Source organism: Cygnus olor, chromosome 11 (assembly GCF_009769625.2).
Source record: "Cygnus olor isolate bCygOlo1 chromosome 11, bCygOlo1.pri.v2, whole genome shotgun sequence".
NCBI lineage: Eukaryota > Metazoa > Chordata > Aves > Anseriformes > Anatidae > Cygnus > Cygnus olor.
The window spans coordinates 20879524-20902089 of NC_049179.1; the positions used below are offsets into that span (position 1 = coordinate 20879524).

The window sequence follows — 22566 nt, forward strand, 5'->3', positions numbered from 1 at the left end:
CTCCGTGCCCAACCCGAGCCTGTTTGCTGTGTAAACTCTTCAATTTAATCTTAATTTATGTTGAACTCTAGTATTCCACACCAACGACCATAATGGTATTCAAAGTGTGCTTTACCACACTTGCAGTCTGCTGATCTAACTTTTACACCTTAGGCAGAAGTTACAGAAAACTGCGACTTGCCTATTCAGCAGGGCAGTTGGCTGGATTTTAGGTCTATCAAATTCCTTTGGGTTAATGTAAAATGTGATTCTGAATATTTCTGAAAAATGCTTAATCCAACAGGCACACATTTTCTCCCATAACAGTATAACACAGAGCAGGGATTTAAGTCAGTTGGAATAAAGGTGTAAGTGTCTGCAGTGGGAGGTGTGGGGCTATCTTCTGGTAGTCCTCCCTGGGTGAAGCAGCCATCAGTGAGGTGAGGATGGAAGCATGGATGAGGATCAGTGTGCAGGAGACTGCTGGTGCCTGGCTGGACAGCAGGGAAGTTATTCCTTCCCTAGTGACTGAGACTGCATCGCTACCTCCACTCGCTGAGGTTTGTGATCTCTAAGGCTGATTAGACTCCTGGCTCCTGCCACTTGATCGGGTAACCAGCACAGAGCTATTTTAGCCTTTTTTTCCACCTACAGAGACAGAGGAACTTGTGCATATCTGAAAACAAACACACACTCGGTTGCAGACCTTCTGTCTTGCACGTCTTTATCGCCCTGGCATCTGACATTGTAGCACTCTCTGCACAGCTTAATTTTAACTGCTTATATTGTTGATATGTTTTATGGGAACATTAAAAAAATTGTCTGATATATTGTAAAACACCATTTAAGAACTGAAGGTTACCCAGGACACCAAACAGCTTATTGGCATGATTCCTTCGGATTTTTTTTTTCTCTTAAAATGGGCAAGCTAATGTTATTTAGTTAATTTACACTAAAACGAAGAACTTGGCTGGAGTCAGTGGTTTAAGTGAGACTGAATTCAGCCCGCTGGAGGATTTCTGAGCTGCAAACCAGGGTTAAAATCCAAGCTACTTCATCCTTTGCCCCAGTTCCCCAGTTGATTTAGGAGTGCGTTTCCTTCTCAGGAAATTGGTCTTTCAATGGGCTCATTTGGCCTGGCTCTTTACCCTTGCCTCCTTTTCCACCACTAAGCATTTCCTAAGGGCTAGGAATTAACTGAGCGACCTGCAGGCAGGTAGCAGCTCAGACACCGGGTACGAAGAGAGGCCCTGGCATGGAGAATTTTGCTGGATTAGACCTGCCTTCCTGATCCCAAACCTTTATTTGAACTAAGCACATGAACAAACACAAGGTAAGAACAGCCCACGCAGCCTTCCAGGAGAGGTTCCCATGCACAGGGCAGCCCAGGCCCTGCGCTGCAGCAACGTTTTTTTATCTGGGCTCAAGGAAATGTTTGTTGGCTGTTGAAGAGCCCCCACAGGGGTGTAAGGCAAGGTGCGTAGGGGCCGCTTCCCACCCCCATCTTTGAGGCACCCACAGGAGGCTGCGGGGCGGGGGCCTGGTGGCTCAGGAAGTGCTTGGGCAACGCTCTCAGACACAGGGGCTGATTTTGGGGTGGCGCTGTGTGGAATCAGGGCTTGGACTGGGGGGCTGCTGGCGGCTCCCTTCCAGCTGGGGACATTCCGTGATTGTGTGACCACAACCCCGCGCTCCTCACAGCCGGGCCCGCAGGCCCCGAGGGCCCAGCGGGGGGCGCCCGCGCTTGCAGGCCGCGCCCCGGGGGCCCGTCACCACGGCAACGCCCGGGGGCCGGGGCGGGCGGCGTCCCCCCGTGACGCAACGGCGCTACGCGGCGGCGCGCGCGCTGATTGGCCGCATTTGAATCCGAGCGGGCGCGCGGGCGGAGGCAGCGCCGAGAGCGGCTCCGGGGAGGCCTCGGCCCCGATTCCCCCCCCCCGCCCCCGCACCGCGACCCCCGGCCCCGGTCCCGGCCCCGGCCCAGGCCCCCCGCGCCATGAAGGCGGCGTAAGTCGGCCCCCGGCCCCTCGGCTCCTCGCCTCGGCCCGGTTCGCCCCCCCCTCCCACCCCCCCGGGCCTCCCCTCACGCCTCGCTCCTTCTCCCAGTAGGGCCAAGACGCCGCGGAGGCCGGCGCTGAAGAAGCCGCCCGCCCCCGGGCCCAAGGATCCCGTGGGGGTGAGTGCGGGAGGGGGGGGGACCGGGGGGCGGGGGAGGGCTGCTCGGAGCGGGGCCGGGCCCCAGAACTCGTCCCCCCCCCCCCCCCCCCCCCCCGGCCCCGCAGATACCTCCCTCCCCCCCAGACGCCCCCCTCCCCCCGGCCCCGGTCACCCCTTCCCGGTTCCCGGTCCGTCCGTGCGTCCCCCCGGTCCCCCTTTCCCGGTGCCCCCCCCCGCCCCCGGTCCCCTTCTCCCTGTTCCCGGACCGTCCCTTCCCCCCGCCCCGCTACGGTCCCCCTCTCCCGGTTCCCGGTCAGCCTCAGCCCCCCCGGTTCCCTGTCCATCTGTCCCCCGACCTCCGTCCCCCCCCGGTTCCCGGTCCCCTCCCCCGGTCCCACTCTGAGCGCCCCGCCGGGCCCTGTCCCCCCCCGTCCCGTCCCGTCCCGTCCCCCCCAGGTGTACTGCAGGGTGCGGCCGCTCAGCCGCCAGGACCAGGAGTGCTGCATCGAGGTGATCAACGAGACCACGGTGCAGATCCACCCGCCCGACGGGTACAGGGTGTTCCGCAACGGGGAGTACCGGGAGGTAAGGGCCCGGGGCTGCCGGGGGTGGGCGGGAGCCCCTTCCCCACTGTCGGGGTTCCCTGCTGGCTCACGGCGTCCGTCACAGCTTGCAGAGGAGCTCCCATATGGTTTGTGTGCTCAGGGGAGCCGGTTTCCGAATTCAGAAGCCCGCCTAGAGTAAAAAGGCACGATTTCCTTGGCCATCGGATGTATCCCCTGCGCGCATAAGGATTCTTTTGTGGGGTGGAGGGGTGAGCGTGAAAGGACAAAAGTAAAGCTGTCAAATCCGTGGACTGCTGGAAGGACTTGTTTGCAAAGGGCTGGTTCACAGAAACCAGCTCTATGCAAAACCAGGCATAAATGAAATTAACGGGTGATTTATCCTTAACTGAAGTTGGGCGAAGAGCAGCGCTTCCACGCCTGTGCGTGTACTGGGTTTGGGGAAGCTGTAGGATATGTACACGAAGATGGAAGGGAGGTGCCAATATCTTCCGTGGGAACTGATGAGGGGACACCCGGAACAGAAGTCACACCGCGGGAGGCTCAGACTGGACGTTAGGAAAAATTTCTTTACCGTGAGGGTGGTCAAACTGTGCAACAGGCTTCCCGGAGAGGTGGCTGATGCCCCGTGCCTGCCGGTGTTCAAGAGGCATTTGGACAATGCCCTCGTTAACAAGCTCTAACTTCTGCTTAGCCCTGAAGCGGTCAGGCAGTTGGGCCTAGTCTTTGCAGGTCCCTTTCAACTGAACTATTCAAGTAGTGAAATGGCACAAAGTGGGAAGCAGGTAGCGGGTCGCTTATTCCAAGCAGTTTGTGCTGTTACTGGACCAATATCATCCTTCCTAGGAAAGAAGGGTTTAGGTCACATGCACAGAGCGAGGAGCTGAAGCCCTGTAGTGCCGAGCACCGTTTGGTTGTGAAACAGTTAATTACAGGTCCCCAGCACAGCCATGTAGCTCTCCGTGAGGCAATGACTGCGGCTTTCTGTGAATAAAAGTGTTTTGTTTCAGTAAAAATTTTTCAATAAAATATATAATAAAAGAAATAATTTTATTTATTTATGTAATAATAATTTTATTTACATTTATTATATTTTATATAAATTATAATTTATATAAACATATAATTTATATAAATTATAATTTATATATTTGTATTGGTATATTTATTTTATTTATATAATTTAAAATAAAATAATTTTATTGAAACAAAATATTTCAATAAAATACAGTGTACTTTGCTTCCGATTTCAGTATGGAAGAACCTTGAAGTATATAAAGTTGTCTTCAGAGTCTTAAATAAAATTGGCAAAGGTTTAATCAAAAGTTCCGTAAACAAACCTTTGCTCAAAAACTCGTAGTTCAACTATTTATGTGAATAAGCGTTTTGATGAAAAGTGGCCGGATTGCTCAGGAATGTATTAAAAACCCATCCTGGAACTGGCTGGAAAAAGACATGAACTTAAAAGAAGGTGACTAAAACCTGGAACAATCTGGCTTTGGCCATTGTGGGTGTCGCTTTGCTCAGTGCCTGCCTAGATGACGACTGCAGCTCACGCAGAAATTTGACACTGAAAACTGTTGGCGCGGGAGGTCAGGCTTTGTGATCGTTCCAGTTACTGGGGGCCTTAAGTTCTATGAAAACTGGACGGTTGCTGTGCTTTGTTTTGCAAATCGTAGCTTATTCCTGGAATAGTTGTGGTGGAGCAGCTGCGTGTGTTCGAACACTGGCGTGATCCTAACGTAGATTTTGTCGCTGTGTTAAGCTGACGGAAAGCTGTTCTAAAGAGTGAAGCATTTTGAAGCAATGACTTCTGGACGGGGAAGCGGAAGGTTTAGGGCACTGTATTTTCTTTGCTTCAGACGCAGTATTCGTTCAAAGAGGTGTTTGGCACCCTCGTTGTTCAGAAGGACGTTTTTGATGTGGTGGCTAAACCTCTAGTGGAAGATCTCATTCGTGGGAAAAATGGTAAGGAAGTAGTTGTTCTCTACCGCTTCTGTGTGTCTACCCTGCACCTTTTTGGTATTGCTATGATTTTGCATGTCTTAAGGTTTCTTAGCTTGTCTAGGTAAAAATGTACACACCTTGTTTGCAGTGAAACTGTTGTGGTTCAGCTCCTCTGTACGACTTCCCTGGGAGCTGCTCTTGTTTTTCATTACTTGTAAACTTATTTACCTGTGTTATGGAGCGCATGTTATGTGCGTCAAGGAGTGATCTTGTACACTGTTAACAGAAGAAGCGTTTTTTCTGCAGAAAGGGATGACTTCTTCACCTGAAGACTGACCACAGAGACAAATCAATCTGTCCTGGGCACAGTTTGATGTCTCAGTGTTGGTCCTTGGGGTATCTGGCTAATGTCAATCTCCTCAGTAATGTCCAAAATAAATTAGATCTCTACACCTGGGGCTTAGTGGCTTCCTTCCATTTTCACTTCCAAATACAGGCTAAGTACCGTGACTTGTAGTTGAAGTGTGCCTCAATGAGAGATGCACGCGTTGGTATTGACTAGGAATGGCTTTTGGTGGGCTGGGATAGCTTACTGGTAGCTGCTCCAAGGGAGTCATCGTTTTTCCCAAGTATGTTTTACCCGAGACAGACGGAGTGTGAATATAATCAAGCTTTTCTGAGACTCTTCCGTCTCTCCTAGGTCTCCTTTTTACCTACGGGGTGACAGGCAGTGGGAAAACGCACACCATGACAGGATCTCCTGGTGACGGAGGACTTCTCCCACGGTGTTTGGATATGATCTTCAACAGCATAGGACCCTTCCAGGCCAAGCGATTTGTGAGTAGTTTTGCATTTTAAAAAGTTTAAAATGTTTAACTCCTGTCTTAAAAAACCAAACCGTGACATTTGAAGAAGGCGGCCGAAGAGGCAGGCCTGGTGTCTGGGACAGACATTTCAAGAAGGCCTATGGTCTGGCTGTCCTTGTAATTGTCACTTATTCTTTAATTTCTTGGTTTCCTGTGGCTTTTGAATCTTGTGACTAGGTTTCGTTCCTTGTCTAAAATAATATAGGAGATGCTGTTAAGTTTTTCTTGTGGTAAGGCCTCTCTGATTTTTTGCTACTTAAATATATTTGAAGCAATACTGGAAGCGTTTTCCTTGGTAGTATTCTAGCTTGGAAGCTTCTGTGAAAATTTTGTATTTTGGAAATACCTGTTAAATCTGCTTGGAATTAGCCAGCGCTTTGAGTGTTAGTGAGGGGGCGTTAGTCAGGTATTTGCTGCTTGCCAGACAGCCTGATCAAATAGCTTGTCTTCTGCTGGCCAGCACCTCATGTTCTCTAGTGTTTATCATTGTGTTGTCTAAACGTGTTCCCTCTTCAGGTTTTTAAGCTTGATGACAAGAATGGTGTGGATGTTCAGTGCGAAGTAGATGCTCTATTAGAGCGACAGAAAAGAGATGCCATGCCTGTTCCCAAAACTCCATCTGGCAAGTGAGTAACTATTGTAACGTGCAGAACAAATTACTTAACGTAAATGTTAATCTGGAATTGCGATTTTAAATTACCTTGGTGTCTTTAGCCTTCCTTTGAAAGAAGAAAAATATCTTAATGAAAAGTTAGTATATTACTTTTCATGTGGTTTGAGCAATTGCATAATGACATATTTAGATTCTAAAACTTAGAATCAGGCAGACTAAGGCTATTTTTTGTACCCATTTTCCGATAAATAAAATGCTGTGATTTGATAAAGTAGTGATACTGTGAACTTAAGGGTGTTTTGCAAAAAGTGATGTTGCTGAATGGTGGGTGATCCAAATGCTAACCATCCAGGAATTTTGCAAGGCAAAAATTCTTACTGCGACCAAGTACAGCACTGCTGGATGAAAATCTATCTATTTTAACTTTTTTAATCTGATGGGACCGCAAAGTGATGTGTTGGTTTTAGTTTCTAGGGTGAGCTTTTCTGTTCTCGGATCGTGCCACCTGTCAGTAGACTTGCGTTTTGACTGTAGTCGCTGTCTGCCATGTTAACTGTCTGTGGATGCTCCACTGCAATCAATTGTTGTGTGTTATCAGCAGGCGACAAATGGACCCGGAATTTGCTGATATGATAAACGTGCAAGATCACTGCAAAGTGGACGAAGTTGATGAAGACAATGTCTACAGTGTTTTTGTTTCTTATATCGAGATCTACAACAACTACATATATGACCTCCTGGAGGAAGCTCCCTTTGAGCTGATAAAACCAAAGTCAGTATGAATATTTGTAAGCTTTGGTTACGCTTTTGTGAGAGCTATGTTGTCTGTGTGGCTGTTGTCAAGTCTGGCTCAATTCATTCATGTGAATCGCTTCAAAAAATCACATAGGAAAAGGTGATGTGTAAGGAGTCCAGACAACAGTGTTTAAGTGTGCCGAGTACTGGTGGTTGTTCTGTTGATGCTAAGACTTAGTGCTCCCTTTACTTGCCTCCCACTATGCTAAGAAATATTTGTTAGGCAGCGATGTATCCTGCTGAGGTTCTAAGTCTATTCATACCGTTCTGCAAGTACTATTCCTGGCTGGCGAGTGCAACTTGAAGAGTAAGCCATTCCATAGCTGACGTTTTTCTCTGGATAACTGTATTGGGCAAAAGTTGCTATTGTTGCTTTACAGTTGATGTAAGCTTGCGTATCTCTTCGCTCAATGCCAGTCATTTCCATAGAAACAGAAATGAGTAGTCTCATAAGTGAATTACTGATTTTTTTGGGGAAGGTGTGTACTTGGCTGCTGTCTAAAATCAGTGAATCTTGTGACTTTTGGGAAAAGAGTCTGCAAATCAAACTTAGTTGAACGTATTTTTTAATTCTAAATCCGTTAAAGAAAACACTATGGGTATCTACTGGTACATGTGTTAATTAAAGAGTTGGCTAATCTATAAAGACCGGCTAGAGCAAAACAAGTTATTGCACCAAAACATTGAGAGCAGTCTCCAGGGTACTGCTTTCAAATGAGTTTGAATGTCCAAATGCTTTTTAAAAAAGAATTATAATTGGGTTTAGTGTCTTGCTTATGTCCAGAAATCAGCCTAGGAAAAATCTTGGATTATTTCCACTTACGGAAGCTACAGTGCATTAAATATGAAATGATTTCAGACAAGCTGAATGACTTAATATTTTTAACGCTGTTTTTTTGCTAGGTGGAACAATTGCAACACTCCTGTGCGAAATGGTGACTTTATGTATGTGCACAAGCATATTCCCACTATTGAAAAGTGAAATTTACTTTCAGTAGAAGCAGAAAATAGACTGACTCTCTATCTCTTCTTGCTTAACTAGCAAATATAGACTGCTCTTGAAGCCATCTTGCTTCTGTATGAGCATATGCATGTAGAAAAACAATAGCTGCCGTTCAAACCAATGATTTCTAGTAAGAATTGCAATTAAACCTGGCTTCTAAATTAAAGCAGTAGCTGAAGTGTAACTAATCCTTGCTGAATGTGTGTCCCTGTACTTGTACTTCCTCTTACATCTGCTGTATGGATGATTGATGTATTCAGTCTGAATTTTGTACTTAAAAGAAAACTTGCTTGACATAACGTGCTGCTGTATATACACCTCCACTCAGTTTTATTGTTCTTTCCTTCCTTGCCCTTAAGACCTCCACAATCCAAAATACTTCGTGAGGACCAGAATCACAATATGTATGTCACAGGATGCACAGAAGTAGAGGTGAAATCTACAGAAGAAGCTTTTGAAGTGTTTTGGAAAGGTAAATAATCTTGAAAAGTAACTTATTACATCTAGTACAGACTCGTAATCTTTTACGCTGCCATGCTGAAAACAGAACTGGCTTTGCTAGGTGACAAGTCTGTTAAATGAAACAGACTTCTGGAGGGAATGTGTTTGTTTTTTAACAGGTCAAAAGAAGAGGCGTATTGCAAACACTCAGCTGAATCGAGAATCTAGCCGATCTCACAGTGTTTTTATAATAAAGTTGGCTCAGGCACCCCTGGATGCAGACGGAGATAATGTGCTACAGGTGAATTCTGGGGCAGGCTGTTAAAGAAGAGCTGTGTGTGTATGTATGTATAGGTAAATTAGAAAAAGAGAATCTTGTAATATGGCCTTCTGAAACAGTTACCTTGTCTCAGGAATATGCATCTTGATCGTTAGAAGTTTCGTTCTGAAGCGAATCAAAATTATGAAATTTCTGAAGTCTTTAACAAAGTTAGTCTCCTATTTATAATTAAAGTAGAGCATTAAAATGGTCAACAAAGCTGCCCGTTCCTTTGTTCTTCACCTCTGTTTTGAACAAAATACATTAAAAATGTAAGAATATAAGACTTTGAGGCTTTGAGTGAGCACGCTTGTTACAATCTGTCCTGTGGCCTAAGACAGAAAGGATTTGATAAAACTTATTCACACACAAAGAAGTGGTGCATAGTTGGATCGTGAGGTGTGCGTGTTTTCTTCCAGTGCCCCCTTAGAAGGCAGGGAATAGAATGCTAATAATTTGTCTTACTTTTTGTCTGTAACAGGAGAAAGAACAGATCACTTTAAGCCAGCTGTCCTTAGTTGATCTCGCTGGAAGTGAAAGGACTAATAGAACAAAAGCTGAAGGGAACAGGTTGCGAGAAGCAGGTATGTGCCGTGTTTAGAAAGCCTGTTAGTTTTATATGCTAGGATATGTTTACATTAGTGTTGTCTCCTGGTAAAGAAATTGTAGGAACAATGAACGTTCTGTTATGATGTTCAGTTATCTGGTTTGACAGTCTTAATCCTCCAGTTTGGAAACTAGAAGCTTCTTTATAGAAGCTATTAAATTCATGAATGCTTCAGATTATTTGGAATGATTATCTAACAAATACGACTTAAGGGTCCAGGGGCTTTATCTTTAAGTAAACTGCTAAATAATTCGAGAACATGATCCAAATAGCTTTTTACAGAGCTTTTTTTCATTATTTTAAGGTAATATTAATCAGTCACTAATGACATTAAGAACGTGTATTGAAGTTCTACGGGAAAACCAGATGTATGGAACAAATAAGGTATGCGACCCATCATCTAACTATCTTTTGATCTGATGAAGAGCTGGTGTAACGTAACCTTACTAGACCTTTCTTCTACTTTACTTTAAGATGGTTCCATACAGAGATTCCAAGCTGACTCATCTCTTCAAGAACTATTTTGATGGTGAAGGAAAAGTGCGTATGATTGTATGCGTTAATCCTAAAGCTGAGGACTACGAAGAAAGCTTGGTAACTTTCTTGCAGTTCTTATCTCATCCTCACCTCCTCTTGTCTCGTGTTTATGACTGAATTACTGTACTTGTTTAGTAGGTGGCAGGAGTGATAACTTTTGTTGCTTGGACACTTCGGGTAATCAGGTATAATACTCTAGGGCAAATGTGTCCTCTAAATCTTACTTGTCCACTTAAAAAGTACAACTACTACTTGCATGTAATATAGGTAGGAAGCTTCTCTTATTTATAGCTGTCTAAATAGTCATATTTAGGTGTTTTATCCCCACTATGACAGTACTTGCAGGAACTTAAGGCACCTGCACAGTCAGGTTCATGATTCCTTGGGGGCTGAAGTAGGGAAGATCGAACTGGTAAGATTTTTAGACACTCAGCTTTGGATTGGCAAGCTATCTGGCTGGGAAATAGTTGAGATTATAGCTTGATAATGTCTCTGCTAAAACTTTTATTGATCTAAAATATCACTTTCAAATTTAATTTGGACTGCTTTAGTTTAATTGTTGAGCTTGCTTCTGTTCTTTTGCAGCAAGTCATGCGTTTTGCAGAAATGACTCAGGAAGTTGAAGTGGCAAGACCTGTTGATAGACCTCTGTGCGGCCTAACACCAGGGCGGCGCTTTAGGAATCAGGCCTTCAGAGAAGAACTCGCGCGGAAGTTGGAGATGCGGGGTGGCCCAGTCAATGGAGGTAAATACAAGAACACTGGGTCTTTACAGCACTGGCTTGTGCTGTTCTTAGGGGATGAAGATGTCTTTAAAACAAATTATTTGAGCCGTAAAGGCACACAAGGAACTGCATCAAACTGTTAGTTGTGAGCTTTCTTTGTAACAGTTACACCTGAGCTGCTCTTTTCATACAGTGGTACTACTTAAGCAGTAATTGGGCTTACACTACAAATCTCAGACCAATTCTTTATTGGTGATGAGTTGAATTCATGGTCCCATTACTGCAGCTCTGGAAAGGAAATTGTGCTGAAGATGAAACTTCAATTTATTTTATTTTTGAATGCTCTGGACCCACCTTAGAAATCAAGAGTTGCCTGAAGGTGTTATAAGAGAGTGAATCAAAAATATCACACTTAGTCTTTTCTCAATACTGTCATCTATTCTGAAAAACATGTAGTTTTAATTATCCTAAGTTCTGTCTGCTGTAGAATATTGTGGAATGATCTGTGGCTATGCATTGTCAAATAGAAACTTTCTGCTCTGTAGCTTGTTGACTGACTTTCTTGGCTTTAAATCTTACAGAAACAGAAGAGCAATCTGCTTCTGAGATATTTTTGCAGAACTTTCCTCCGTTGCCTTCATGTGAGCTATTGGATCCTAATGATGATCAAACACTTCCAAAGCTTATTGAAGTCCTGGAAAAACGCCATAAACTACGACAAATGTTGTCAGAAGAATTTGCCAAAAATGGTAAGAATTTTAACATCGATGTGGAGTTAGATTTTTTTGATGCCCTTATTACTACTACAGCTTCTCTTCTCTTGTCTAGATTGATAGCTTAAAAAGAAAACTTGAAGGTAATGGAGTAGCTGGTAGCATTAAGTTGGTAGGAGAAGAGAACAACTCATTTTGATGCTATGGGGATAGGGAGAGAAGGTAAAGTGTGTTGTCTCTCTTGCAGTGCTTGCATTTAAGACTACACTGCAAGAATTTGATTCCAGTGTTATATCCAAGGAAAACTATATTCAAGGAAAATTGTCTGAAAAAGAGAAAACAATAGCAGGACAGAAAATGGAGCTAGAACGTCTGGAGAAGAAAATTAAAACTTTGGAATACAAGGTTAGTTTTTATATTGCTCTAAGCTGTACAACACCTAAGCACAATATGCATTTTCTGTCTCTTGTTTGGCAAACTTCTTGACATCAGAAGTGCTTGTAAGATGGATATTAGAGGCAAGGTTAAAAGTACTTCGTGGGAAACTTCTGATGAACTTCTAGCATTCTGGTTTTCCTACTAGAATCCTAGAATCATCTAGGTTGGAAAAGACACTTAAGATCGTCAAGTCCAATCATCAACTTAACACTAGCAAGTCCACCACTAAACCATGTCCCTGTGTCCCAAAGGCCTTTCCTAATGTGTTAAGAAGGGCAACTTTCTTAGAAGTTGTAAAATCTGAAACTTTCTGGAATCTGGACTTCTTATCTTATATATTGGTACAACAGCTAATATATTCTAGTATATCTTGACCTGGTGTTCTGGGCTTAGATGGTTGTGCGTAGCTAAGTTCGTCCTTTCTTCCTCCAGATTGAAATTTTAGAGAAAACTGCTACAATTTATGAAGAAGACAAGCGTAATCTTCAGCAAGAACTAGAAAGCAAGAGCCAGAAACTGCAGCGTCAGGCTTCCGACAAGCGTAGGTTGGAGGCACGACTGCAAGGCATGGTGGCAGAAACGACCATGAAATGGGAGAAGGAGTGTGTAAGTACACTGCCATAAATATTAGAGCTGTCTAATGGAGCCATGCTGGGGGGAGCTGGGGAGCTTGTTTTTGTGAGGGCTTTGAGTGTTTTTTTCTTTTGTAGTAGCGTTAAGATTGAAGATAAGTCTGTAATTAAAAGACAAACTCGAACAGACATTTCCATCTTAACTTTTATAAACGTGGTATGATAGGATAAATTCCTCAAGGGCTTGTGATACAGCTAGAGTAGCTCTCCTGAGTACTTCCATTTTACTTCAATATCTAGAACTTGTTCTTCTGGGTTTGTGGCTCTCTGGGGAGTGATTCTTTCATTCTGTCAATTGTCAGTAGAAGCCCAATATTGGACTTTCCTCTTTATCCTCATGTAAACTCTTGCTCAGATATGCCCTTGATGAGCAATAAGCAAAGGAATTCCGAAGGATTACCTTAAACTACTGTAGGACTGCTTTCTGCTTCAGGACCACTGATGGAACTATAGTTAGACAATGCTTCAATTTGCCACTAATTTAGGAAGCAAAATGGTACTGGTTTATAATAAGGCTTATAAACTGGTTTATAAACATGGTACTGGTTTATAATCTGAGAAGTCTATCTTTTTAGCTTGATATATAATTATTTTCCGTAGCTTGTATCTAAATGGGGAAAAACTGTGTTTCCTGTTCAAAATTTCAGCACTACTTGTGCTTTTGTATAATATACTTCATGCTTTTCCTCTCTCCTCTCTGTAGGAGCGTCGTGTAGCAGCAAAGCAGCTGGAAATGCAGAACAAACTTTGGGTCAAAGATGAAAAACTGAAGCAACTGAAGGCCATTGTTACTGAACCAAAGAATGAAAAGCCAGAGAGGCCTTCACGGGAGAGAGACAGAGAGAAGCCTGTCCAGAGATCAGTGTCTCCTTCACCAGTACCTGTAAGTTACCTTTAAAATGCTCCTTCATATGGGGACAAGCTTATTTATAAGAATGAACTAAAATGCAGACTGCTTTTCTTTAGTGGCTAGAAAATAGTTCCCGAGCACAGAAGTTGGATGACTAAGCTTTCTTTGAATTCTTCCTTCTCCTCTTGTATTTATCAGTGTTCTTTATTTGTGCTCCTGTCTCCTAATGCTCCTAGAACTGGAAGAACACCCGATTCTTAATGCTGTCACTGCAACACAGGAGCTCCCCAAACCCCTAAGCTCAAATAGCCGAATTGAATACTGACAATATGCAGAGTGACACTGTTTGATTGCCTTACAAGTTGATAGTTCTGTATGTTCACTAACTTCTTTCCCGTTCTCTCTAGCCTTCTAGTAATTTAATTACTCAAGTCCCTAGCAGCCAGCGGCTCGTGAGCAACCCCCAGGTGCACAGACGTTCTAATTCTTGTAGCAGCATTTCTGTGGCTTCCTGTGTTATGGAGTGGGAGCAGAAAACCCCTTCGCACAAGCATACCGGTGGCACTTCTAATGCAAGGAGTAGACAACAAGAACCAGAACAAAGTAGAGACTATAACACCTCAGACAGAAGGCGAGGGATGTGCTGGACTGGAGTCATTGAGGTTCCCAGGCGTAGAGATGAGCTAGAAATAGAAGAGGATCAATGCTGCAGGGTTAGTGCTGATCCCGTCAAAAGCTAAATGTAGCATTGCTTAGTCTGGCTCAAAAGTTCATCACAACTGCTCTCTTACATTGAGCACACCTAAAACAGATTCGATTTTTTTCCCTAAATTTATTTCTTATAGCACAGTACTATTTCCTAGTCTCGTTGTTATTCTATTTAAGTTCTTAATTTGGCATTTAATTTTTTTTAAAAGCAGTGAGTCTATTTCCTGTTAGTGTGTAGATAGCTCTTGTAAGGAATTCTGAACTAGCTAGACCTTTTTCCTAGCTATGAGTGTCTTTGTTTTGATTTGTCTGTCTCCTCGAGTCTGTCTTGCAGCCTGCAGTTTACCATAGTCTGGGCAGCTTAATTGGTGGTCTTATGAGCCATATATGCAAATGTCTACTGGAAATAGAGCTTGGGCAAATATCTCACTTTAACTGTTAAATTTAGCTCTCTTAGAATAGTTCTCCCAAATTTTCATGTCTGCGTTAAAAGCGGGGGGCTTTGCTTATTTTTCATTAAATCGATGTGTGCAAATTATTTGTATCGGTGCTGTCTCTATCACGTTATAGCTCTGTCGCAGTGGCTCAGGTAAATCCAAGAGAATTGTACAACACCCTGCCCCCTCAAATCAGCCTTCTTGAGAGAGCTTCTCAGGAGGGGGGAAACTTATGGTAAACTCTTTTTTTTTTTTGACAACATTTTCGAAGTTTGTTACTTGCCAGCCCTTTGAAATATGAAATGGGTGTTTAAGCAGATGCTATTCCAATTAACCAGTAAACGAACCATCAGGGATGTGGCCTCTCCCACAGTAACGTGTGACTGGTAGCAGTGTCCTCTCTTTAGAACATAACTCTTAAGGCACCCTGGCAGAATTATTTCCCCAAAGTGCTAACAATAAGTACTTGCCCAATAAAAGGGGGAGGAGGGGATCTTGAGTGTTTTCTCCAATTTTAATTTAAACTTTTTCTGAAAGCCACATGTCTCTGTGCACATTTAATTTTTAAGAGCTGCTTTATATTTGTAAAGGGCACGGCCCGTCTCAAGTCTATTGCTAAAAGAAATCCCAATTGCTGCTCATAATCTAAAAGTACAGTGGATGGGATTTGCTTTCATAGCTTTGGGTTATCTAACCTCACTATGACTTACAGAGGTCTGCAAAATTTAGTGTATAAATAAGTCTGCAGTACTTTTTCAAATGCCTGCTCAAAGGTCTTGAAGAGACCCAATTTTTTTAAACAAGTTTCCTGAATTTTCTGGCTTTCCTGAGCAACTGAAAATGTTCGTGACCGTAAGATTAAAAATGTACAAACTTCAATCACTTCTCATGGATTTCCAGCAGCTTAGCTTAGAAGCAATAACACTAGCACAGGGGGCGCTTCCTTTTTCTCTGCTCTGTTTACTCAGAAGTATTACGAGACCTAGCATCCTTTAGAGACGTTGGAAATCCATACTTGGTCTGCTTCCTTTGCTACCTCAAAACTCCTTGATCCATGAATGAATCTGCGGAAACATTTCCAAATGTCTTTCTTCAGGTTGGTTAATATGTTTATAGCAATCAGACTTAACCTGGAAATTTAGGAGAAGCGTTACCAAAGATAAAGATGTTCTCCTTGTGGAAACGTTACTATGTAGGGAATGCAACTGATTGGATAACACCTAAAATTTCCAAGAAACAAGAATTGGCACAGAAATAAACCAGTAAGAATCCTTTACAGGGCTCTTTGTAATGCTGCCTTTCAGGATGGATTCTGAAAGCAGTTTGGGAACGAAGCTTTGAACTTCAGATAAACGCATCTTAACCAGACCTGGGAAATTCACTCTGCTAATGATATCCTTTGAGATGTTTCCTGCGTGCTGATTTCTTCTGATTCTCTTCTACTCTGATCAGAACGCACCTCCGGTTCGTCTCAGACACAGACGGTCGCGCTCAGCTGGGGAGAGATGGGTAGATCATAAGCCACCTTCTAATCTGCCCACTGACACGGTCATGCAGCCGCACGTCCCTCATGCCATCACGGTAGCGGCTGCAAGCGAAAAGGCACTAGCTAAGTGTGACAAGTATATGCTGACGCACCAGGAGCTAGCCTCTGATGGGGAGATTGAAACAAAACTAATTAAGGTAACGCAAACACCTTCGTGGTGAACTTGTGATAACCCTGTCAAATCCCATGTCTGGCAATGTATTTGTGCTGCAGGCTTGCAGGAGGGTAGGTTTAACTCGCTGTGCTAAGAGATCGGATTTGGAAGTTTTGTGCAGTTGGATTCAAGGGAGCTTTTAGAGTCTGAAAATGCTGTTCTTGAACTTTGTTGTTACTTTATATTTACCGTTATAAGCTTGTTTCCCAGTCACCAGTTTTCCTGAAAGTAATTAAGTGGTGTATCGTGTGTCCATGTCGTTCCCTCCCCCCAGTAAAACACAATAATCCATTTATAGTGAGAATTTCTTAGACTTGTGGCTGCAGCTGATCTTGTGGAGTCAGTCTTGTTGGAACATTATTTGATTTCCATTAGTGGAATAAGTAAGCTTGCAGCAGTGATGGATGCTCAAATGCTCCGGAATGTAATTCCTAATAGTCAACTAACAAGCAAATTGGTGAGGTCACCTAAGCTTTGAACACTAACAATGGTTGTGTCCCAAAATGCTGACTGTGCTTACCGAAGGCAAACTGAGAGCTCTTTATAATTCATAGCAAGAAGCTTTTGGTTCATTTTTCCTTTGGTCACGGGCCTTTCGATATTGCCTTTTTTCTTTTGAGTTTTATTAAAAAAAATGAAAAATAAAAAAAACCTCACTCCTGTAAGGTAACCTTGTAGGTCCGAGCAGCCTCACATAGGTAACATACCTGTTCGTGCTGTTGAGTGGAAGCACTGAAACTGAGCCTGTGACATGATTTCTGCATATCTTATAGCAATAACTAGGTGTTGAACAGACAGAAGCCCGTCATAGTGACTGTTCTCTGTGTATCTTGCGTGATAATCAGGGTAGATGTTGGTTGTGCCTTATTTTACGTATAATGGGGGAGAATGTATTTGTGCATGTATGCTTACTGGCTACTGAAAGGAAATTATTGTTCTAAGCACTTAAAGATTTTGTGTGGAAACTGGCACTGTTGCTGGCGTAATGATTTAGTAACTGTAACTTGTTAAATGATTTTGGCTTCCAGGGTGATGTCTTCAAAACCAGGGGTGGTGGACAGGCTGTGCAGTTCACAGAGATAGAGACTCTGAAGCAGGAATCTCCAACAGGGTGAGTTGTTCTGAACTTTAGGTTCTGACACTACTTCAGTAGTGCACAAGTAGCTGATTCTTGTCCTAATGATTAAATAGCAGAATGTTGTGTGTAACCTGAAATCATATAAAAGTAACCTGGAGGAGCTTTCAGGTACTGGAGCTGCTGGTAAGGCTGATCTGTCGCTGAGAGACACGTATTTCATTGGAAAGTATAAAATGTATTCTCTTGCATACGGGAATCTATCAAAATACATGACGCTCTAGTAACATTTTTTTCCCTCCATACTCATCCTTCAGTCGAAAGCGGAGATCATCACCTTCCAATCCTGATCCACCAGAGGATGCTGCAGACTCTGAATGGACTGATGTGGAAACCAGAGTAAGCTACAAAGGAAGGGGGGGGGCGGGGAAGGATGGAACGTGTCATGTTTGATCTGGATGAGGATTTTTAATGTTGAGAGCTAGGGTGGGGTTAGCAAGAGAACTAACTGCCTCTGTGTCTTCTCAGTGTTCCGTCGCAGTGGAGATGAGGGCAGGGTCTGCCCTTGGACCTGGGTATCAGCATCATGCTCAGCCCAAGTAAGTGTCTCTCCTCTCTAGTTTGGGTGTTGTGTTCTTTCCTGGCAACATCTAAAGTGAGACAACACTTTTTCCCCCATGACATTGCTGCCCTTCCTGCTTTAGGTTTGGGATGCGTACACCTTTAATGCTTTAAGATGGCAGGCTTGTTCAGTTCTTGGAAACCCTGACTGTATGAATCTGCAGGGGACTGTCACCCAGAAGACATGGTCTTGCGTGGTCTCTGTATTCATTGCAGTGAGCAGAATGTCAGGGTTTGATCTTGTCCTTCTGCAGCAAATCAGAGTTGACTAATGGGACTGCAGCATGCCTGACAGGCCAAAACTGGTATGGGGTTGGCGATGGCAGTGGCAGAATTCTAAGCTGTATCCTTCTCTAGTCTCTCTAGCCTGTATCAGATGCTGCTGTAGCAAAATGTACTCCATTTGCACCTTCAGATATATTGAAATTAAAGGTTACGAATACGCTAGCATTCATTTTGAAGGAACAGAGGGAGCTGAGGCAATCCTGGGATATACCCAACAGTATATTTGAAAGTAGCTAATATTTCAGCTGCTACCTGCTGTGCAACTGCCAAGGCATCTGCTAAGGAAGCACAGGTTTTAGTCATGCTAGAAGAAGTTTTCCTCTTCGAATGCGTAGATAACACTGAATTTTTCAGGGCTCTCTTATCATTCCTTAACGTGGTGGGGTCAGAGTGGCAATCACGCAGCAAGTGTACCAAATCGGAAGCCTCAGTTTCTAGTAAAAGTTGAAATGATCTTGCAGTTCGTAAAGCTAGTGCCCAACATCTGAGCCCCACATCTAATAAAATCTTTCACTTATAAAAGAAATGCTTCGGATATGATAGTTTTGCTAAACTAGGTGTTGCAGAACAGAATTCGATATCCAGACTTGGCCTCTTGCAGATAGGTGCTGGCAGTGCTGTGGAAGCCACCTGTTCAACTCAGGGGAAGAAAACTTGCAGTTTTGCAAGACGTGTACAGGCAGGAGAGAGGGCTGGAGAAGCAAAGAGGTATTTGAGAGGCCAAAATGAACCAAGCTGATCGCATTTAGAATTGAAATAGTAAAACTTACACTCACTTTGTGCGGTGTGTTGTTTGGATATAGAGTTTAAGGTTTTAAACTCTATAGTGGGAAAGGTATTTCGAGGAGTATCCTGAAATGAGAGTAGTCTCTGAGCTAAGGTCATGAATGTCTGTCACCGTGTTAGTATATGCTCTATTCCACTTCTCACTGGAAACTGGACCCGTTCAGGTTGGCTGCTACTACTTGCAGCCTTGCTACAGCTTTGTAAAATGGTAGTAAATCATTTAGTTTGCCTGCATATTGATTTGAAGCTTGTGTTTATTTAAACAAAGCTTTATTTCAGTTTAATGAGTTTTAAGCTCATGGCTATTTTGGGAGGGGGGGAAAAACAACTGCTTCTTGATAAATAAGTTGTTTGCTTGTAGCATTTGTTAGCGTAGGAAGTCTGTGATATGTATATGTTCAACAGGATAGGTAAATAGGCTGCTGTTTTGGAAAACTGCTGCCGTGGAAAATCTGAAAGTTACTTGACTTTATTTTCTTTTAGGCGAAGAAAGCCATGAACGTAATGTACTGCCGCGTTGGAGTCCTGTTGATTTTATCAGACTGATGCTATCTGCTGCCAGTGATAAACTAACCGGTTTGTTATCACTGCAGGCTTCTATTTTTATAATGGCCTGTGCTAGGCGGTAGCTAAATGGGAAATACTGTCTGCAATCCCAAAGAAGCATATGAATGGGTGCATATATCTTCAGTAGACGGGGGTGGGTGGGAGGGCTCCTGCCGTTATGTGCTGTGGACTTCTGAGGAACACCTTCTGTCTTGTACGTATGATGCTTTTGTTATTAAGATGTATCTTTATAGAGTAATGACACAAGGCTTTTGCCTTTGGTATTTTTTCAGCTTTTTATATAATATACTTCTTTTCTGGTCACTACCCCTTCCTTGTCAGGTCCTCTGTTTTGAAGAGGCATAAACGCTGCTATTTATTTAGATGCAGTAATGCACTTTAAGAGTGTTCCTATGCCATTTCATATTTTATTAGTTAGCAACAGCTCGGTAATATGAATCTCTTCTTGGAAGAGCTACCTTTGATTATTTAATATGCAAATCAGCTTGTGAAAACAATTTCAATTTTCCTGCCTTCGTTGTAACAGAGCAAGAATACTGAGATGATGAGTAATGATGTCTTGACATCATAGCTACTTTATTTTGTAGTGCAAGTTAGTAATTAAATATTTTACATCTGTAGACGTGGGGTAAAAGGGTAGTGTGCTCACTGACATGGTGAGAACTTTGTATGTGTGGCTCTGCAAGCATATTAAAATAAATACTTTTATTCAATGGCTCTTACCAACCATGTCCTTGTTACGTAGGAGTACACTAAGCTACAGAAACGAAGGTAAGCTTTGCAGCATCATGACAGTCTTATGCAAAGACCTATGAATGAACGCAGCTTTTGGGAAGCTTCTGGAATTTAAACCAAGGAATCTGCTTGGATCCCAAGATGTGTTTTGGACAAGCTTATGTTCGAGTCTGCAAACTGCTTTTAAGGGCAGTTGGTTGTTTTGAGTGAATGACTGCCTGGTTAAAAGATCTCGAAACTTTGAGCTTTATGTTCAGGTGGTCTGTGAAATGCTTTATCCTGGAAAGATAAAAGAAGCCTTTCCGCGGGTCTTTTTGACCCACAGCTAGAGCAGAAAGCTGTACGGCACTGGTAGTGGCTTAGAGCTAATGCTGTCCTCTATGGTAGTATTAATGTTCAAGTAGCTAAGAGCAGGCTTGATCGTACTTGTTCTAACAAAATGTGTAGCAGAGTTGTTGTGCCGTCTGTTGTCTTGAGCAGGCAGTGCTGTGCAATGGTTTCAGAGGGTTTCCACCTTGGTCTGGGAAATGAGAAGTCTTAGCTAGAAGAGCTACAAGCAGAGATAACTGCATGCCTGACACACACAGCTATTAAATGCACGTTCAGGATGCTGGCTGAAGTACAGCCCTGCTTTGATTTAATTTGTAACTAGTTAATAGCGCTATCTGAAGACGTGTCATTTAAGTCATAAATGACATAAGGAAAAAGGGGGAAAAGCAGCTTGAACAAACGTGGGTTTGTTTTAGAGGTTTCTGTGAGTTTTAACAGGCGAATCCCACCTTGCATCAGGAAGGGAGCAGTGGGGAGCTCTGCGGCTGTAATGGTTAGCTGGTGCCACTAGGTGGTATGAAATAACCGCTGTTGGGTGCTGGTGTCTGAATCCTGTGCCCCGCAGGGAGGGAGGTTTTTTGCCTGGGCTGCGTGGCAACAAATTCCTCCTTTTGGCACTGGTGAGTTTTTGGGATACTGCTAACCTGTGCAGTGCGTCCTTGCTACCACCCATCTCCTGCCTTATCCACTGCAACCCGGTGGGAGGATGGGGAGGGCAGCCAACAGCAGTAACAATGAAAGAAACTTAAATAAGGCCCGTGCTCCTATTTCTGGTGTTTAAATTAACTCCTTTGCAAGCACTAAAATAATTAATCTACTATTAATGATGAGCAAGCTGTCAAAGACATTATCTCTTTGATTTAGATTGAATCATTCTGTCATCTTCATAAATCATTGAAGTGTTACTGGGGAAACCCAAGAGGGAGACGTGAGAAATGAATGTTCAGAACTTTGTAAAAGAAAATATTTAGCTGCAGAACGTGGCTTCTTTTAGGTTGCTTCAAAAGCAATGTGAATGAGGCATTCAGAATTAGCGCTCCAAATGCTATCTTTTGTATCTGGTGGCAAAGGATGTGTGGCTGGAGTGCGTGAGTCCTTCCCGAGTTCTGTATCTTGACACACAATGTACTGAGAAAAGCTCTTGTAAAGCAAAAGTTCTTGTTTTGAATGAGGATGCTGTTAAGCACGAAGAAATAGTTGCTGCAGCCACCTTGTCCCTATTATAAAGGTTAATCAAAAGCAAATGTAAGACCTTGCAAAGGAGGATGTGTGTCCTTGACAGTGCTGAGGCCGGTGGCGGCATGGGAACAAGTAGTGTCAAGCCTGTGACTTGTTCTTCATGTACCTAAGCTGCCCGTGAGGTCTGAGCCAACAGCGCTGCGTTGTGCCTCTGAGCAGAATTCAAAGGCGAGGCGAAGGCTGGGCTGTGCTACTTGAAATCTTGACAAGTCACACCCCTGTGCAGCCAACACAACCATGCTACATCCCTCCTATCTTAAATAGTGGCATCTTAATTACCTGAAGGCTGGTATTACATCCTGTGCTGGGCAGAGTGGGCAACTTTAAAGAGCAAAACCTGACGATGTGTGAGGACTGTCTCTGCAAGCTGCTCTGGTTCCGTTTCTTCCCAAACATGAACTTCGCAGAGCCCAGAGCACTCCTCTGGATGGAACTCAAGGCTTGTCAGCTTGGGGGAAGGAGAAGACACGGGCTCATCCACTCGCAACGACGGTAGGATTTCATTGCATATCAAGCTGTTTCCTGGCCCAGTTCTAGCAACACTTTTCCATCAGAGGAATCGCATTCAGTGCCACTCAATTGCATTCCTCTGAAGTCGTTCTTCATGTCTTTGCGTCTTCTTCACATATTTACTCTAGTACACAGCACTGGCGGTGTTTACTCTGCAAAGATTCCTCTAAGACTCAGCTAAGCACACAATTTACTCAGCTAACAAGGGCTGGCATTTATTGTGGGTATCTTTGTGTACTTGTCATTCTTTAGTCTCCGTTGACATTCAGTGGGAAGCGTTAAAACAAACAGCAGCACGCAGTAGGAGGGTTGCCTGTACCAATGCTCCTCTGTGAAATAGCTGAATGAGGCCTTCTGCTTGATGTTGGCCAGAGCCAGCTTCTACCAGT

The 22566-nt window shown here is 43.5% G+C and overlaps 1 protein-coding gene across 8 annotated transcripts; it reads left to right on the top strand.

Moving 5' to 3' along the window:
- Positions 1-1923: 1923 nt before the first annotated feature.
- KIF23 (kinesin family member 23) lies at positions 1924-20072 on the top strand. 8 transcript variants are annotated; one of them, XM_040570027.1, is made up of 24 exons: positions 1924-1986; positions 2089-2155; positions 2593-2721; positions 4562-4667; positions 5347-5483; positions 6029-6138; positions 6724-6897; positions 7824-7865; positions 8283-8395; positions 8544-8665; positions 9165-9267; positions 9595-9674; positions 9765-9884; positions 10413-10572; positions 11133-11300; positions 11512-11669; positions 12135-12308; positions 13038-13217; positions 13592-13897; positions 15782-16012; positions 17058-17140; positions 17422-17503; positions 17633-17703; positions 19280-20072. In XM_040570027.1, exons 1-24 carry the CDS (start codon positions 1976-1978, stop codon positions 19293-19295), a joined length of 2943 nt encoding a protein of 980 aa, XP_040425961.1. In that variant the 5' UTR covers positions 1924-1975; the 3' UTR covers positions 19296-20072. The 8 variants fall into 8 exon arrangements, with proteins under 8 accessions (XP_040425961.1, XP_040425958.1, XP_040425960.1 ...); XM_040570024.1 differs by having other exon boundaries at positions 1930-1986; positions 2086-2155; XM_040570026.1 differs by having other exon boundaries at positions 1960-1986; positions 2086-2155; positions 6727-6897.
- The last annotated feature ends 2494 nt before the right edge of the window (positions 20073-22566 follow it).

Bases quoted from the DNA above. Each gene is read 5' to 3' on its own strand.
- KIF23 (XM_040570024.1), top strand. The intron at 17,141-17,421 runs GTGAGTTGTTCT...CTCATCCTTCAG, and splicing joins AAGCAGGAATCTCCAACAGG to TCGAAAGCGGAGATCATCAC. The intron at 17,504-17,632 runs GTAAGCTACAAA...GTGTCTTCTCAG, and splicing joins GGACTGATGTGGAAACCAGA to TGTTCCGTCGCAGTGGAGAT.